Source organism: Erythrolamprus reginae, chromosome 4 (assembly GCF_031021105.1).
Source record: "Erythrolamprus reginae isolate rEryReg1 chromosome 4, rEryReg1.hap1, whole genome shotgun sequence".
NCBI lineage: Eukaryota > Metazoa > Chordata > Lepidosauria > Squamata > Dipsadidae > Erythrolamprus > Erythrolamprus reginae.
The window spans coordinates 92,469,361-92,487,506 of record NC_091953.1 but is presented as its reverse complement, the minus strand read 5'-3'; the positions used below and the strand labels follow the sequence as shown (position 1 = coordinate 92,487,506).

Here is an 18,146-nt window from a genome sequence, read left to right as displayed (position 1 = left end):
AGGCATTTGTTAGAAAGATTGTAGTAGTAGATTCCTGACTGAGTTGAGAGTTGGGTCCCACGATCTTCCCCAACCTTCTAAATTTATTATTTTATGAAATAGATCAGGAATAATCTTGTTGGGTTATTGAATTAATCTTATTTCATATATATCTTTGCCCTGGGTCTACCCGCCCAAAGTGCAAGAGTGGCCCTCCTTCTCAAAACAGTGGTGAAGGTGATTCCCTCTTGCGTTCAGCATTCTTCCCAATTGGGGACAGTGTAGTTGGATTTTTAGATCTAATTACCTGTATTGTTGTAATGCTTCAATTGGGAAAGTCTTATCTCTTGTGCTAAGAATCTACAATCTGTTGCAGATGAATTTTTCAAGCCTATCATAAGGTTATTTATAATAATAAGATAATTAGATAAATTGGAACAATACTTACTGGAATCCAGACCATGATACCATGGTCTTTCGAGACTGAAGGATGCCAATGCATACTTACTGGTACTTCCAAATAAGGATGGGAAGTTTGCCATTCTCCTGAAACCAAAATTAGCATTCATATAGACATGATTCAATAGGGGGTACTTATACCGGATATCTATATATGGTAATTATCTGGTTAAGCTATATGAATCTGTAATAGTTTCAAGTAGAATATGCTAAACAGTAGTTATTATGTATCTCCTTTTATTCTTTCTTTTTTTTAGGCCAAAGAAAGTTAACAAATTGAAGCCTATTTCCATTCCAAATTTTGATCATAATTATATGTTAACAATAGACCATCGCAGAGCACAAGCTCTTTTTTCTTTTTTAGCTGAAGCGCTGAGAAAATAGGAACTCTGAAAAGAGGAAATGTGTATTCTTGATGAAGCAATTATAAATATCACATTTCCCTGAAATGTTTTTTTGACTGTCACATTCTGAATCTTTTGTTTTCTTTTTGCGCAGTGAGACCTTCCATGATAGAGATTTTTAAAAGTAAATAATGTTGTAACAATCAGTTTAATGTGGGTAATATAGCACATTTGTTGGTTTAATTGAATGGGTTACTGAAAACATTAAAACTTTTGTGACCTCCACATTTTGTCATTAGAGTGTTCCTATCTTGCTTATGAACTAAATATAAGGGAACGGATAGTCAGTGGTATGTGTCTTCCTCAGTCTTGGATCATTTATAGATACAACTCCATATCCCACAAAAAAAAAGAATTTTGTTTGTTTGAAGACCTAACTTTAATCAACTTCCCTTTAATTTCTAAACAGGAACTTAATGACGTGAAACATTGATTCTGAGAACAAAAATCTGTATTCTCTACAACTGTGTTCTTGCAATTCTCCTCAAACAACATTTTCCTTGAGGCCTGATAAGATAATAAGGTAAGTAAAACTCTCTATCCAGAAGATAATTAGATGATAGCAGATAAGTAGATACAGTATTTCAGGTAAATTTACACCAAAACCTATTACTTAACTGTAAGCCTAATGGTTAGACTGTCTTCATGGTCTAAAGCTTTGCTACACTTTCTTGCCATTTCACTAGCATGGTAATTGAAAGCTATCATACCTCAACCAACTGTAGTTTATTTATTTATTTTATTTATATATTGTATTTATATGCCGCTCATTCTGAAGCGGATTCAGAGTGGCTAACAAGTGGGATTAATACAATAATACTAAAATACAATCAAAATATACAATAAAATCAGTAATATAATAAAACAATAAAATAATATCCTCAAAAGAAGCATACATACACAGCAATCAATCTAATTCCAGGGCTGCCGGAAAAGCCAGGTATTAATGGCTTTCCGGAAAACCGATAGGGAGGAGATGGTGTGAAACTCTGTGGGCAGTTGATTCCATAGGTGCTGAGCCACACAGAGAAGGCTCTTCTCCAAGGTCCCGCCAACCGACATTGCTGTGGGCCCTTACTAGGTGCAATGAGGCATGAGGTCAGAGGCAGTCCCGTAAAAAAATAGTTCTCATTTCCTTATCATCTAAAGTAATCTGGGATTTCTAGACCTCCCAAATCCCTCTCATTATAATATACACATGCATACATCTATCTTTCTGACAATCTTAATGGCCCTGATATTCTTTTTTCCATCCATTGAAAAACTGTTCTCCCTTAAACATACAGACTCCCCTATCTTTCCTCTTTACTTCAAAGGCTATCATATTATAAATGTTACCTTCTCCAATGCTGCATGTACATGACTGAATCTATACTTTATTATTTATATATACTTTATTCAAAAGAAACCATAACAGTAAATTATGTGTATCATATGACTGTTACCTTAGTATAGTTATTTTCAAATATTAGGTGGTAAGTAGAACATTTTTCCATTTCTTATTAGACATATTATATTTATTGTTTGCTATATTTGTCAGAATTAAGAAATGAATTAACACCAAAGAGTTCCTGAATTTTCTGCAGTTGTGTTATTTAAGAATATGTATATATGTTGCAAAATATTTTTATTAATTTAAGGGGGTTCCAAGTATGTATTCCATTAATATATCCTTTGCTGCCAATGTTACTTAAAATCCCATGCATTTTTGCTTGGAAGTAAACTCTTTGAACAAACTATGCTTTAATTTTGCAATCCTATAGTCATATATTTGTGAATAGCTCATAGTGAATGTAAATACTTATTCATCCCTTGAGACTGATTCAAATATATAATGGATATTATTGTAAGACAGGATACCTATTTGAAGAATTATGCAGCTAAGGATACCCTCTTTTTTCTTATGGAAATAGGAGGAAGGGATATAAAAAGTTCCAAACAGAATTTCTGTAATTTGGGGTTTCAGTCTCGGAAAGTAAATCAGGGTAGCATTTATCTGACTATCCCGCATTGTACTTTTAGAAATGTAGAAGGTAACTAAATGACAACTATCTGAAGGGTTCCCTAGCTTTATTAATCTGCTAATAAATCTCATTTCACTGATATGGAGAAAAAAGACAGCAAATTTTAAAACTAGATGATCCAGAAAGTATAAAAAGCAGCTGAAAGTAAAAAGAAAAATTAAATAGGACAACGGACTTTTAACCAAACTGGAAGCTTGCAGGTCAGTTTCTATTGTTGAATTCAATCCCCTGGCTAGCCTTTTCCAATTCCTTCTTTCTTCCCATTTAATTTTTTTGAAGACATGAAACATTAAAAGTTCAGAAATCAAAAGTAGCATTTATTTATCAGCTGTTATCAAAGCTTTGTTAACAGCTGGGGGGAGGAGTCATTTTAAGGTAGTTACATCACATTTTGTCACATTATAAAATAGTGGGGTCATATAATTTTTGGAACTGCTGGTATAATTAAAACTATGTTTCATTATCAAATGCTTTGAAAGATATTATGACCTGTTGTCCATTTGGATTGATTAAAACATTGCATTTTTAGGCAATATTTAACAAAGTAATTAAACAAAGTATAGACGTTGAAACTTTTTACAAATAAACAGCTAATTTCTTCCATTCTAGAACTCTTTCCTGCATATACAGAAAATAAAATGGTAACCATTTTGAGATTTAGTCACATGAGCTGGCTCATTGTGTTCTGGTCTACATTACATGTCACTTTTCCAAAGGAGGAAGGTAAATATGTTCTTTCAAGATGATTTTCAAGTTATTTTACATTGCAATTTTATCCTTAAAAAAAGGAGAGGGGACAGAATTGTTAACCATTTTTCTTTTTTATAATATTATTTATTGTTTTATCATAAAAAGTAAAACAGAAAACAGAAAAATGAACAAAACAAAAGCAAAAGCAAACATTCAACACTGGCAACAACAAAAAAAGAAAAAATGTGTACAAAATAAGAGGAAAATTTTATCAAATAAATTTAACATTTTTTGTATAGGATCCACCCTGGCTAGATGAGAAAGCTGTAGATTCTTCTCCCTTTATATTTATATTTAGAAAATTTAATTAGTAGAACAGGCAGAAACCTTATTTTAGTCATTGACCCCCCCAAAAAACCTCCAAAGTTAAGCCCTAATATCAAAACAGTTAAGTTCTCTACTGAAGAGGCTGGAGACAGTAGTGTCATTAACAGCTCTTTAGTCCAGCAAAAGGCCAGCTGGCTCTCTTTAAATAGAGGCTGCTGGCTGGTTGAGCCAATCAGGGATCTCTATTTTACCACTCTGTGAAGCGGACCGTGGTGTAAGCAGCTTGCTAAGATTCAAATGCTTAATACACAACAAAAACTGTTGGCAAGCATTTTTGAGTGAAGCTTACACATAATGTAACGATTTCTTGCTATTTTTAAAGGAATTGAGTTGTTCTGATTTCCTGACAAATGCAAGTAACAAGTATCTGAGAGCCATAGAAATCTTTAAAAAGGATAATTAACAGTTGGCAAACATCCCTGTAGAAATGTCAGCCAAGAAAAAAATGATCTGAGGTTTCTATGGCACTCACGGCAGAGGGGCAGTGTCACCATCGGCCAGCACTCCCGGAATGCAGCACAAGCATGTGTGGGCTCCTGGTGCGAGTGTGTTCGTGCTCCTGGCGCAAGCTTGTGTGTGATCCTGGCACACGCACTTGCTTGCTCCCGGCATGCATGCACACTCCTGCCACGAGATTCATCTTCCTGTGCATGTGCAGAAGTCGAATCTCACGTGAGGATGCTTGAGCATGTGAGATTTTGCCCATTTTTGGCTTTTTTTGCTTACGTGCATATGCAGAAGCAATCAATGTCAATTCAATTTTATTTGATTAGTCAATTGACCATATCAAAGCAAAAATAGCAACCACGTCGGCCATCATAAAACTGTGACTCATCATAAACACTATTCAGCAGTGTAAACTGGTTAAAATACAATAAATTAGATAAAATAAATGAAATTTAAATAAATGAGTTAGAACGCAGTATAATAAGCTAAAATATAACTCATGCAAAGGTTAAAATTAAACAAATGTAAGATACGTATAAAATATTCTTGAGTGAATTCATCTCCTTTGCATGCCACCCCAATATGTTCTATAAAATGTGATCTCATCTGGACAGCCCTGACTATAAACTTAACAGTTCTAGAAACTACATATATATTTGTACCCTGAAGAAAGTAAGATAGTTGTTTATTACAGTCCCAATGTGTGATTTTGTCAAGTAGAGGCTGTAAATACTGAGGTCTTACAGAGGAGTATAATTTACAATTGAGTAGAACACGTGCAATGTCTTCTATTTCTGAGGGGGGGAGAGTTATTGATCCCCTCAGAAAGGGTCCACAACTTGAGCATCCTCCTCGATTCACAGCTAACATTAGAGCACCATCTTTCAGCTGTGGTGAGGAGGGCGTTTGCCCAGGTTCGCTTGGTGCACCAGTTGTGGCCCTATTTGGACCGGGAGTCATTGCTCACAGTCACTCATGCCTTCATCACCTTGAGGTTCGACTACTGTAACACACTCTACATGGGGCTACCTTTGAAAAGTGTTCAGAAACTTCAGATCGTGCAGAATGCGGCTGCAAGAGCTATCATGGCTTTCCTAGATATGTCCATGTCTCATCAACACTCCGCGGCCTGCACTGGCTGCCGATCAGTTTCCGGTCACAATTCAAAGCGTTGGTTATGACCTATAAAGCCCTACATGGCATCGGACCATAATACCTTTGGGACCGCCTTCTGCCGCACGAATCCCAGCGACCGATCAGGTCCCACAGAGTTGGCCTTCTCTGGGTCCTGTCGACAAAACAATGTCGTCTGGTGGGCCCTAGGAGAAGAGCCTTCTCTGTGGCAGCCCTGGCCCTCTGGAATCAACTCCCCCCAGAGATTAGGACTGCCCTCACCCTCCTTGCCTTTCGCAAATTACTGAAAACCTACCTATGCCGCCAGGCTTGGGGACATAACTGACCCTTAGCTGTTCCATTTTATGTATGGTTTAATTGGATGGTATGACTGTTTTTAATTGGATGGTATGACTGTTGCTCCGAGTCTTCGGAGAGGGGTGGCATACAAATCTAATAAATAATAATAATAATAATAATAATAATAATAATAATAATAATAATAATAATAATTATTATTATTATTATTATTATTATTATTATTATTATTATTATTATTATTATTATTATTATTATTATTATGTCAAAATATGGTACTTGGTAGAATCGTCCGTATTTAACCATAGAATCTAACTGCTCAAATCTTGCTCTAGTGAGAGCTGTTCTATGGTATTGGGTCAAACCCATTGTCAGATATTTTTCTAGTTAAAAGGATATTTGTTCTTGGCTGGCCATTTCAGTGACCTGACTTAGCAAGTGCCTCAATATCAGCTTGTGCATTAACATCTAAGACTCTTTGTTTAAATATTGCGCAGAAGCAAAACAGGATGAAAATAAGGTAAGTTACCTCCTCCGGTGTCCTCCCCTCACCCTGCCATTCGCAGCGGCTTTGCTTCCTGCAGACTGCACACACACTGCCACTCACAGTGGCTCCGCTGCTCATGCCTCCCTACCCTGCTGCTCGCAGTGGCTCTACTGTTCGCAGCCCGCCAGCCCCATCCCCTAACTTTTGGGGTGTCCTCCACTTTGCTCATGAAGGGACCATGCTGAGAAGATGGCATGTGGTCCGCAAGCCAGGTGGCCCTGAGCTCTGGCTGCGCGTCCTGCTCTGTGCCGCAGGCCTCTCTTCCGAAGGCCATGACTTCCCGGGGTGCCATCACCACGTGCACTGAGAGATCCCTGCAGCGCGGGAGGGCAGAAAGAGCAGGCCACACGGCAAGAGCATGGAGCATACACGGTGGCCAATAATGGAGCTGTGTGCACAGTGCAGCTCCATTTCCGCTACCAGAGCATTCCCCTCCCATAGGGGGCGTGGGCAAGGCCCATCACTGAGTACAGTCAAGTTTCATATGAGGTTCTCCTATATTTTGCTTCCAAAACAGCTATGGGAAGAATATTAAATCACACTGCAGATGAAGATCTACTGATTTTGGATATTGTGATATAATATAAATGTGAAACTGCTTAGGCATTAGAATTTGGTTGTTATATTGTGAGAAAAAGCAGTGGTTTCTGTTTGGCCTTCTATATTCAAAATCCTTTGCCTTAATATTAATCTGGCTTGATCTGGCCCTAAAGTTAAGGTCGCATCCCTGAAAAGTTGTATTGTCCCTGTTTCTTTTACATAACTATTCCCCAATAGCTATGTAAGATGTCTGCCAATATTAGATAGATCAATTCACTAGAACTCTCAATGTAGTTTTAGAACAGAAGAGAATAGAGTATTTTATTTGCCAAGTATGTTTAAACACACAAAGAATTTGTCTCTTTGTGTACATACAAACAACAATGTAATATAATCATAAAATACCTATAGAATAAGGTAGTGGAAAAGATGAGAAGGATAATATGGTAGTAATACAGCCATACTACCTGAGTAAATATCCTTTGACATAAGATAGCACTGTGATCATTAGATGTTCATCAGAGTGATGGCACAAGAGGAAGAAACTGTTTTTGTATTGCGTTGTTATGATATACAAATCTCCTAAGGGGGGAAGTTGAAACCGTTTATATTCAGGATGTGAACCCTCTTTCTGACCTGTGCAGTATACAAGTTCTCAATGGAAGGCAGGTTTTTTGCAATGGTTTTTACTGCAGTCCTAACTGCAGAGCTGCATTGGCTACTGATTGGTTTCCGGGTGCAATTTAAAGTGTTGGTCATGTAAGAAATCATAATCTTGCATAGTTTGGAAATTTCATCTTCAATCAATCAATCAAGAGACAAATAGAAAAATGACAGATTTTTTAATGGAGTTAACTGAAAGTTTGAAGCTTATATTGATCCTTATATAAGATAACATATTGCCTTGAATATTTAACTTCTCAATTTTTACCTATTTCTAGATATGAATGGAACATCTGTTGAAAACTTTGACTGTATTGTTCGCTCATATACATTTAAGAATTCAACTATGAATTGTACTTGGAATGCTGGCAAAAATGCTCCTCCAGACACCCAATATTTTATGTACTTAGCATATGACAAGTAATGCATTTTAATTTAATAAACTAAAAAAATCTTCTTGAAAATATATTGTGTTTCATTGGAATTTAAATAAAATTCTTTCGGTATAAACAGGGCTACAGATAATGAGTGTCCATATTATATAAGTAACACGCTCGGAAGACACATTGGTTGCTACTTCCCTGATGTGATAGCAAGTAAAGATTATGTGAATATTACAGTAAATGGATCAAGCATAGCATCTCCAATTCAGTCATATGCTGATAAATTCCTACTTTTTAAAAAAGGTGAGAAAAATCTGTTTACAACTAATAATAATAGAAGCATGTTATATAGATATCTTGAAATATGAAGATGGTCACGTATAATATACGCCAAATTATTGGTATCAGTAACTGGGTTATAAGGCACTTTCCTTCTGTAAGGGTCTAAAATTTCATTTTAAAAAATAGTCTTGGGTCTTCTTTTGTGAAGAAAATATATGTATTAATTCATCTTCTGGCTTGCAATAAGTGAGAATAATAAGAATTTCATTTTAAATATTAATTTTCATTGATCTAAAGCAAGGGTGTCAAACTGTAACCGCCTCTCGCTTACTCTCTCTCTTCTGGCCAAAAGAGTGCCTGCTGCAGAAAGACCAGCTCCTGGCCAGAAGAATAAGAGCAAGCCACTTTGGCTCTGTTTCCTTTGCTTGGCTCCCCCCACTCACTTTAAAAGACGTTCCTGCCCGGAGCCTGCCCGTAAGCGCCTGGTGGCTATATGCACCCCATGTGTGACTGGGACGTTCCTCTTGGCTGCTGTGGCAGCATTTTAAAATGTGCTGCTGCCTGCACAGAGGCAGGGTACATAGGGTGAGAATCTGTGGAGCTGCCCCGGCCTCTGGGATGGTGGGGGCTCTGGGCTGGGGAGAGAAAGAGAAAAAGAAAGCAGGAGACAGCAGGATAAGGAAGAAGGTGCTCTGGCCAGTACTGGGAGATTGTCTGGCACACTCAACCACTGGCTCTTCAGGCAGGAGCACTTTCTTCCTCTCCCACCCACCCACCCCCCACACCATCCTGGAGGCTGGCACAGCTCCATAGGTTCTTATCCTGATGCTTCCCAGCCCACAAAGGTTCCGGGAATGGTATATGCATTTGGTGTTTTTTTTCACCTACCAAGCTTCAGAATGGTTGTGCGCATGCGGGGGAGGCAGCAGTGTGTTTGTGCATGCGCCGGGGGGGAGGGAAGAGGTGTGGGCCATAGTTCCCTCTAAGCTGAGCAGTGAGCCATGGCTCACTTAAAAATCATCATCAACTCAGAGTTTTCCAAACCTGCCCAGAAGCCGAGAGGGAAAGAGTGAGAGGGAAAGAGAGAGAGAGGAGGAGAGGAAGAGAGAGAAACAGATAGAAAAAAGAGAGGAAGGAAAAGAGAAAGAAAAAGAATGGGAGTAAGGAAGAGAGAAAATAAATCAAAATCTAGTTTGAAACTAGCTCAACTATTTAAGTGGCATTTTGATATTGATAAAAGTTGCCCTATTATGAGCTCCCTGTTATAGACACACAGTACAGTATTTTATTTTGAAATTCTCTGAGGCAAAACAGGGTTGGTTTTTTATTTATTTATTTGTTTGTTTGTTTGTTTATTTATTTATTATTTCTGTGCCGCCCAGTCCCGAAGGGACTGCCGCTCAGACACTATACTTTTCCGCCCACCCCCCCAAAAAAATTAGAGGGAACACTGGTGTGGGCACATCACTCATGCTAGCACCCACCCATCACTTTTTGACACGCGAACCCAAAAAGGTTCGCCATCACTGATCTAGAGGCTGAAAAAAAGAAGAAGAAGAAGAAAACCAAACAGTATATCTACCAAATCTGAGCTACAGAAACTGTGCTCAATTTGTTTATCTCTTCTCTTCTTAAAGTATTTCATTGCTTATATTTGTCCATATGTATATGATTTCCTAGGTCTTTAATTGTTACTTATAATGTTTGTTATTTCATTCCAGAACTGTTTCGACCTCCTCAAAATATTACTGTGGATTATAAATCACCATTATATTATAGAGTCCAGTGGGAACCTCCTCCAGACTCTCGTAAACTTGGTAGTCGATGCTTTGTGTACCAAATGAAAGTAAGAACCAACAAGTGAAAAATTTCCTTGCTAACCTAATGTCAATTTTTAGACTTGAAAATGACATCTATAGGAAAATAAATATTTCAAATTTTGAAAAGATTGCCAGATTGTCATGAATTTAAAGAATATAGGAGTGCTATTTCATAGTTTCATACATATCTGTACAAGAATAAAACAGGGTGAAAACTCCAGAAATAGTTGGATTAAGGGACTCTTATGGTTCCAAATATCCTAGGCCAGTGGGATCCATGGTGAAGAAAAGATTGAGCCCTATGCAATAGGTGGGCTTTTCTACCCACCAGGCACTCTTAGCTATAAAATAAACTCATTCCATTGCCAAAGTAAGTTGGGAATATTAATCACTCTAGTACTAACAAGGAGGCTTGTTTTAGAACCGTATTGATTGCCAACTAGGCTATGCAAAGCAACTAGAAGTAATATGTGATTCGGACTGAAATATTTTGTGTGTTGAAGAGTTTTCTTTGGATGCACAGAAACTCTGTCAGAGTGTATCTCTTTCATTTGGCTTGATTCATTTCAGCTCTAATTTCAGTATTGTAATCCATCTATTTAGCTTTCATTTCCATATTGTGTTATCTTTTTTTAACATTTGCTAAAGGAGAAAGATGGTGCTAATGTATACATCAAATATGGTTGCCTACATGCAGGGGTGGGATACTGCCCAGATGGGGGGGACCCAGTGGGATAGTGAAAATGGAGCTCCACCCCAGAGCACCCAATTTGCACTGAAAGATGTTGAAAGAAAATGCAGGGCACCCTGCATAAGCCACGCCCACAGTGTGGTAGTCAAAATTTTGGTAGCCCTTCACTGCCTACATGTATAGGTTAACTTGATGCAAGAGATGATGCAGAAAGGTAAAAATGCTCATCAGAATAGGATTATCACCAGGTAGCAAGCCTGTTTGCATACTTTAACATGAGAAGGAATTATAATAAAAGAGTTGCAATATTTAGGAGGAAAAAAATGAAAGTCTGCTCAAAAAATAAATGACCTGAAGCAAAATAAATGCTACTGGGCCTACAACACATCAAAGACCAGAAACATTTTTTTTTCTTTTCAGTTGTATAGTTAGCAAAGGGAGAAGAGCCTGGAGCAAATGGCTAATGCTTTTCTAGCACAGATAGTCCTTGATTTACAACCACAATTAAGACTAACATTTCTGTTTCTGTTGCTGCTAAGTGAGACAGTTGTTGTGAATTTTGCCTCATTTTACAACCTTTTTGGCCACAGTTGTTAAGTGAATCACTGCAGTTGTTCAAGTTGATAACATAGTTGTTAAGAGAATCTGGCTTTCCCATTGACTTTGCTTGTCAGGAGGTTGCAAAAGATGATTACATGACCCTGGAACTTTACAACCACCAGAAATATGAGTCGGTTACCAAGAGTTTGCATTTTGATCATGTGACCATGGGGATATTAGAAGTGTTAAACACTATTTTTAAGTGTTAAAAATAGCCACAAGTCACTTTTTTCAGTGGTGTTGCAATTTTGAAGGACCACTTAATGAACTGTTGTAAGTCAAAGATTATCCATAGAATGTTTATTATTTATTTATTGGATTTGTATGCCACCCCTCTCTGAGGACTTAGGGCAGCTCACAAGATATGAAAACAATAAACAATATACATATCTAAAAATCCAATTAATATAGGTAAAAAACTTTAAAAACTGTAATAACATTTAAAACAATTCATTCCCATTCACACAGCAAGACATACTATACTCATTGGCCATGGGGCTAGGATCTAATGACCCCAAGCTGGGCAGCACAGATAGGTGTTTAAACTTTTACGGAAGGCGAAGAGGGTGGGGGTCCCCACAGAAAAGGCTCTTCCCCTATGTCCCGTCAAACGACATTGTCTAGTTGATGGGACCTGGAGAAGGCCGACTCTGTGGGGGCTTTCTGGTCACTGGGACTCATGCAGCAGAAGGCAGTCCCGGAAATGAGTACATAATTCAGTCAGCAAGCATAGCTCCAAATGGGCTGCAAGAAGAGATGATAATTGGTTCAGAAATTAAATGTAGGAACGTCACCAAAGAAATGTTGCCTGTAATATATCATAAATAAAAGTGTGTAAAGGGAAATTAATACATACTCTTCCTTCCCAACAAGTTCTGCTCCCTACACGGTTTAATCATTATTATAATTATTATAAACAACTGACTGTGGGAAACATATTCCAGTTTAGAAAAGGACAAAATTATCAATTATTGTAACTATTTTATTTTCTCCCTTTATTTTCAAGGATGAACGCAGGAATACCACCATTCCTGTAAGTGTTGTCATCTAATAAATTGCCATTTGTTTCATTATCTCATTCTGTCTAGATTTGTTATTACTATTCAGATTTGATCCAAAATGTAAAATACTGTTGAAATTTTTCCTGGAACTCTAAATATGAAAAGAATTTCTGTTAAAAAGAGTTGGGCAGAATTTCATTTTTCATCAGAAAAATGATTTTTTTAATAAATAAAAATAGTCAGAATAACACTAATATAAAAGATCATACTCCAAGAAATTTCATTGAAAGCTGTTGCTAAGGAAGAGAAAAATAGACATACAGGTCTTAAAGTTAGGTGGTCAGGATAATGTATACTTAATATCAATTATTTTCTTCATACAAAAAAGGAGATATTATGTTTTTCATACAGAAGGAACCAAGTTTAATCCAAGAAAATCATATACTGTATAAAAAGGAACCATCAGGTCCCTTAGGTGTCAGACTTCTAAGTTTTGGAAATAATCCAGAGTCTTCTACCGTTAGTTTAAAATAAAAATAAAAATTATTCTCCACAAGCAGAGCAGTGAAGTGTCATTCTTTGTTTGTATAGCATTTCTTGGAATGTATGAATATGTGCTGCTAAATTAGGAAAATTTACAGCTTAAACCTGGAAAGTGAAAGATATTCTAAATCTACACTTTAATTATTGGTCTAATGAATGTTTTTAGAGATGAATATTGAGATTACTTTTTGTCTATTCAATTGGGAGAAAAACAGAAAACCCTTGCATTTTTATACTGAGCATTGTTATTTCATGAAGCAAAAATTTAAGTACTGGTAGATAAATATTTTCTTTTCAGGTAATGGAAAAAACATACAATTTCACAAAGCCTGCAAAATATATCTTGAGAATTCGTGCACTTAAACGCCTTGGCTGTCCAATTTCAAAGAAGAATGGAGAATGGAGTGAACCTATTGAGTTTGGTAATTTATTTTTTCTTTCATTATTTTTCCTTCTTGATGCTAACAGGATAATAATCAATTGATGGTTAAAAGCTTCCTCATATCAAAATGATCACTGAAAAATAAGATTATGTTTATATATTGAGGTAATTCCCCAAAGTTTAAAAAAATTGTGGGACTTAACTTAAAGTTTTCAGAATCTCAGACTGTGAGTTCTGCTTTTAATGCAATCTTTGAAAAAATTAAATTCTCCAAACAGAACACCCCCTCTCCCATTTCTGTTACTATGTTGAAGACTTGTAATAAGGAAGTTATTACAATTTAAATATGTTTATGTGAATAAAATTCCAATTTAAAGTTTTTTTAAAAGAACATAATAACAACCTATCCCGCTACCGTGCGTCATTTGGCAGTAATCATTGTTTTTCACTAAGATATCAAAATGCACAAAACATAGATTTGAGAGACTCAAAATAACTAGTTGATAAAATGTATAATAACTTATTAAATTTAGATTTAGTTCATTATATCTTAACTGGGTCACAGAATGTAATTGTACAAGAGAGAAAGCACAGCTGGAAGGCAGACTAAAACACATCATCAGTTTGTAGTCCTTGTGTTGCCACAAGAGAACTAATTCTAGTCCCCCATGAATTCTTTCCCCCCCCAAAGATTTTTTATTTTTCTCCACCATTGCAACCATACATATACCTTAATTATATAACAATAATCATATATTATCTCTAACAAGCAGTAACCTAAATTTATAAAACAACTTTAACCTATAATGCTCAGTCTGTCCCAAGTTTTTCTCTCTCCTCTTTCCATCTCAGGTGGCTATTCCACCTCTATTTACTACTCCTTCTATCCCCTCTTCCCTCTTTCCCCTTCCTTTCTCCTCCTCATCTATCTCTCCCTTCCTTCCTAGTTTCCCTTCTCCTATCTCTCCTTTCTCTCCTTCCTTCTTACTTCCCCTTACATCCTAAAACTCCTTTCCATACTTTTTAATTACTTCATAAAATAATAATTTAAAAAAAAACCTTCAACCTTAAACTGTCTACTGTGGACCTCACCCCATTCCTAAGAGGCATGTAAGGGGACTACTATCCACATTTATTTGTATTCATTTCATGTGTTCATGTCCATGTTTATACTTTTACCTGTTATGTAATACATGCTGGAAAAACTAAAACAAACAAGCAAACAAACAAATAATCCATATTGAAATAATGGTACATAGAGGATCAAGGGAATCTTTTGGCTTTTTCTATTTTTTCCACTGAAAAAAAAATAACTCTGAATGCTGCTTTCTTCATTGCTCTATAATAATCATGTGGATCTGAATCTTTTTTTAAATAAATCATTATAAGCCTACTAAAGCCTACTATTGTTTTAGGTACTGATCCTGATACATTCCCTACACTGCCTATAGTCTTTGCTGCCATCGGAACCATAGTCATAATTGTGCTTTTGACTTTGATTTGTAAAAGGTAAAATTTAATTATTTTTCATTGTTATGCAGACTTTTTGTCCTAGCAGTTGATAAATCTAGTCTTTTAAAGAATTCATGTAGTCATGCAGCCAGCATGACTAAATGCCAAAGGCGCATGCAACACTGTTACTTTCCCACTAAGGTAGTTTCTATTTTTCTACTTGCATTTTTACATGGTTCTGAACTTCTAAGTTGGCATAGCAGCCTATGGGAGCTCACTCTGTTACATGGCGCTAGATATTTGAACCGCCAAACTGCCAATCTTTCTGATCAACAAGCTCAGCATCTTAGCCACTGAGCCACAGCGTCCCCTTTAAAGTAATCTACTGCATGTTTATTCTTTCTTTTCTTTTGGTGCAATTGGGTTAATAAAGGTTCAAAAGAATGCTTTTTGTACTTTAAGGGACAGAATCTATCGGAAATCTATGCTTATTTCTGCATCTAGTTTTGTAAGATGGCTTGATGCACTTATTGGTTTTTCTAGAGTTTTTTGTTCTGCTCTCAGACTCTGTAAGGTTGACAGAATTAAACACACAGAATTACTTGTCTTATATTTTTAAAAATATGTTGTGTCAATCCTGTTGCACATTTTCAGGCATCTATAAGTTATTTCAAGAGAAGAATCTGGGATAATGTTCCAAATCTTTCTTTGTACAGGAACCATATATGGGAAAAACTTACTGATCCAGTTCCCCAACCAAAAGATATAATGTGGCAACATGAGAAGAATGTGGAGGTGGGCTCAAAATATGCTAAATAATCTATAAAGCATTTTATGTATACATGAATAACTCATAGCTACTTTATAATTTTAATGCTGCTTAATAATTAGTTCTGTCATTCTTTTGTGTCAATTAAGAATAGGAATGTACTTTTAGCTATGAATCTTTAGCATCAAAAATGACTCAGGACCAAATCTAAGAATGACCTTTTCCATTATGAATCTACCTTAACAGAATTGTTGTTTTGAAGATATATTAGTTCCGGAAACTCAGTTATCAAGTACCGTATGTTCAGTGTATAAGACACACCTGCTTCCTCCCTAAAAGAAGCTGATAATTAGGGTGCGTCTTATACTCTAAATGTAGCTTTTTTTTCAGCCCTAACTAGCTGCTAATGATCTTCCCAGCTCTTACCTTGCAGGCTCTTTCATTGTTTCTCTGAGAAGAATGTTTTCCAAACCCTAAGTCTTTACAGGTTTTTTTTTCGTTGCTCTAACTTGCTCCGAGTAAGTTTCTTTCCAACCCTAACCAGGTGCTAACGATGTTCCCAGCTCTTACTAGCTGGCAAGCTCTTTCATTGTTACTCTCTGGGAAGAAGAATCTTTTCCAAGCCCTAATCTTTTCCAAGCAGATTTTTTCCTTTGCTCTACTTGCTCAGACTGTTTCTTTCAAAGTGCTAATAATGTTCCCAGCTCTTACTGGTTTGCAAGCTCTTCATTATTACTCTCAGAATAAAAAAAATTAACCCCTTAACCAGGGGATAAAATAATGTGCTGAAGCTGACTAGACTAAGAACACTAGCCGGATGAATACCCGGTACAGTAAGCAGATTCTTTTCCCTATTTTCCTCCCCCAAAACTAAGGTGCATCTTATACTCCGGAAAATACAGTATATAGATTTTTTTCCCCTGTATAGTCTAAAGCCATAGAATTGCTCTCCCTAAGAGGAGTGTTTTGTCCTGAATCTCCAAGTGTTTTGGAAAATGGCAAAAAATTCAAGGAGGGCATATACCTGCTCTCTCTTTCTACTTCCAACCCAACATCTATATAGATAAGTTATGCTTGCAGTGAATAGCTGAATTGTTTTCATGGCTGATGGTGGGCTAAAACCTGGGCCTCCACCATGCCAGTCCAAAGCTTCACCACCCCCTCACCATCCTGGTTCTCTGTTGAAATACTAATTTATATGCAGTGAAAAAATAAGGGTTTTGTTATGTGTATTTGCAATGAGCTGTGATGTAGAAATGAAAATTGAACAACTGTGATGGCTAGGAATTAATGCAAGGATATTTTCTTTCTTTTTTCTTAGAAGTGGGTGACCCCAGTACCAATAGCAGGTGAATCAATAACAGTGGTTGAAGAAATGACTGCTGTCTCTCCAAAAGTATGAAGCATTGTCCACTTCAAAAACCCCAACCCTAATAGTAAAAGAACACTTCTCACTGTGTGTGTGTCTTATTCATTTATTTCAAAATATGAATATATTCATATAAATTCAGACAGTGGGATTTAAGATAACAATCTGATACTAGAGGCCGTCAAGCTAGAGCTAAAGCAATTAATTTTTACAAGGTGTCACATGAGAAACTTGGGACTTTTGCGGAGGGCTGAACTAAGCGGGATGTGAAAGTAAATAAGCTGTCAGGCCACCTGACAGTAACAGCGATAGGGATATGGGAGGAGTGAGAGACAGAGAGAGAGAGGGAGATTGGCACATTCATTGTGCAGAGCCCTAGATCGACTGAACAAGGAAAGAAGCCAGCATTCCCTTCCCTGGATTGGTATATGTGATGCACTTGTGGGTGTGAGGTTGTGAAAATGAACTTTAACCTAAAAAATTACTGATGTCGTGTTGGTATTCACGGCAACAAATCCAGACATGGCTCTGATAATAAATGAAACTTTCTGTGTTTACACGGCTGTGGATTGGGATTTATTGTTCAGATGCTAGTTGGTTCGATGACATAAGCATGTAGACATACATATAAATTGAATTTAAAGTCACTTTCAAAATAAAAGGGCAGCCTGGGAGCCAGGTCTGACTAGATTCATCTGTGCAAAGGGAACCAATTTCCCCCACACACTTTTAATTTTTTTTTTGTGGATGCTTGAATGTAGGAGAATTTGCACAAGCAAATTCTGTTAGTACTTTGGGCAGATCAATCATTAAGGAAAGGTACCATGTATACTCACAGATATGTCAATTCATGGATAAGCTCACATTTTTTTCTATTTGTCCATTTTCCTATTTCAGTAAATAAATTTGTTTACTACTTGGCTTATCCAAAGATGGCATTTTTCATGGTTCCAGTATTTTAGTTCAGTTTGTGTGTGTGTGTGCGTGCATTTTTGGTTCCTAAAATTTCCAACTTATACAAAAGCAACACTCTGTTAAGAAACATGTTTCAAAAGGAAGTTTCAAGTGGCAATATCATTACAGTTCTGAGTGGGAAGCTCATACTAAACATTTTGTGAAGACATCCATGGCACCACCTCAAAATTCTCATATTTTTGTAAGCTTTAACATTTTCAATGTTTTAACATTGAAAATTATGCTGAATACAGAAAATATGCTTATTTCAAGAGACTTAGCCTTATGAATTTTAGAACTATAGTTTCAACTGTTGATAAATGAATGTT

The 18,146-nt window shown here is 36.7% G+C and overlaps 1 protein-coding gene across 2 annotated transcripts; it reads left to right on the top strand.

Moving 5' to 3' along the window:
• The first annotated feature begins 1,275 nt into the window (after positions 1-1,275).
• LOC139166805 (interleukin-5 receptor subunit alpha-like) lies at positions 1,276-16,951 on the top strand. 2 transcript variants are annotated; one of them, XM_070750893.1, is made up of 10 exons: positions 1,276-1,365; positions 3,476-3,589; positions 7,850-7,991; positions 8,085-8,257; positions 9,958-10,082; positions 12,354-12,380; positions 13,190-13,313; positions 14,689-14,782; positions 15,442-15,520; positions 16,816-16,951. In XM_070750893.1, exons 2-10 carry the CDS (start codon positions 3,505-3,507, stop codon positions 16,894-16,896), a joined length of 930 nt encoding a protein of 309 aa, XP_070606994.1. In that variant the 5' UTR covers positions 1,276-1,365; positions 3,476-3,504; the 3' UTR covers positions 16,897-16,951. The 2 variants fall into 2 exon arrangements, with proteins under 2 accessions (XP_070606994.1, XP_070606995.1); XM_070750894.1 differs by lacking the exon at positions 1,276-1,365 and adding an exon at positions 2,993-3,066.
• The last annotated feature ends 1,195 nt before the right edge of the window (positions 16,952-18,146 follow it).

Excerpts from the sequence above, each read along its gene's own strand:
- LOC139166805 (XM_070750893.1), top strand. The coding sequence starts at position 3,505 with ATGGTAACCATTTTGAGATTTAGTCACATGAGCTGGCTCATTGTGTTC. Across the intron at positions 3,590-7,849 it reads CACTTTTCCAAAGGAGGAAG|ATATGAATGGAACATCTGTT; the intron begins GTAAATATGTTC and ends ACCTATTTCTAG. Across the intron at positions 12,381-13,189 it reads GCAGGAATACCACCATTCCT|GTAATGGAAAAAACATACAA; the intron begins GTAAGTGTTGTC and ends TTTTCTTTTCAG.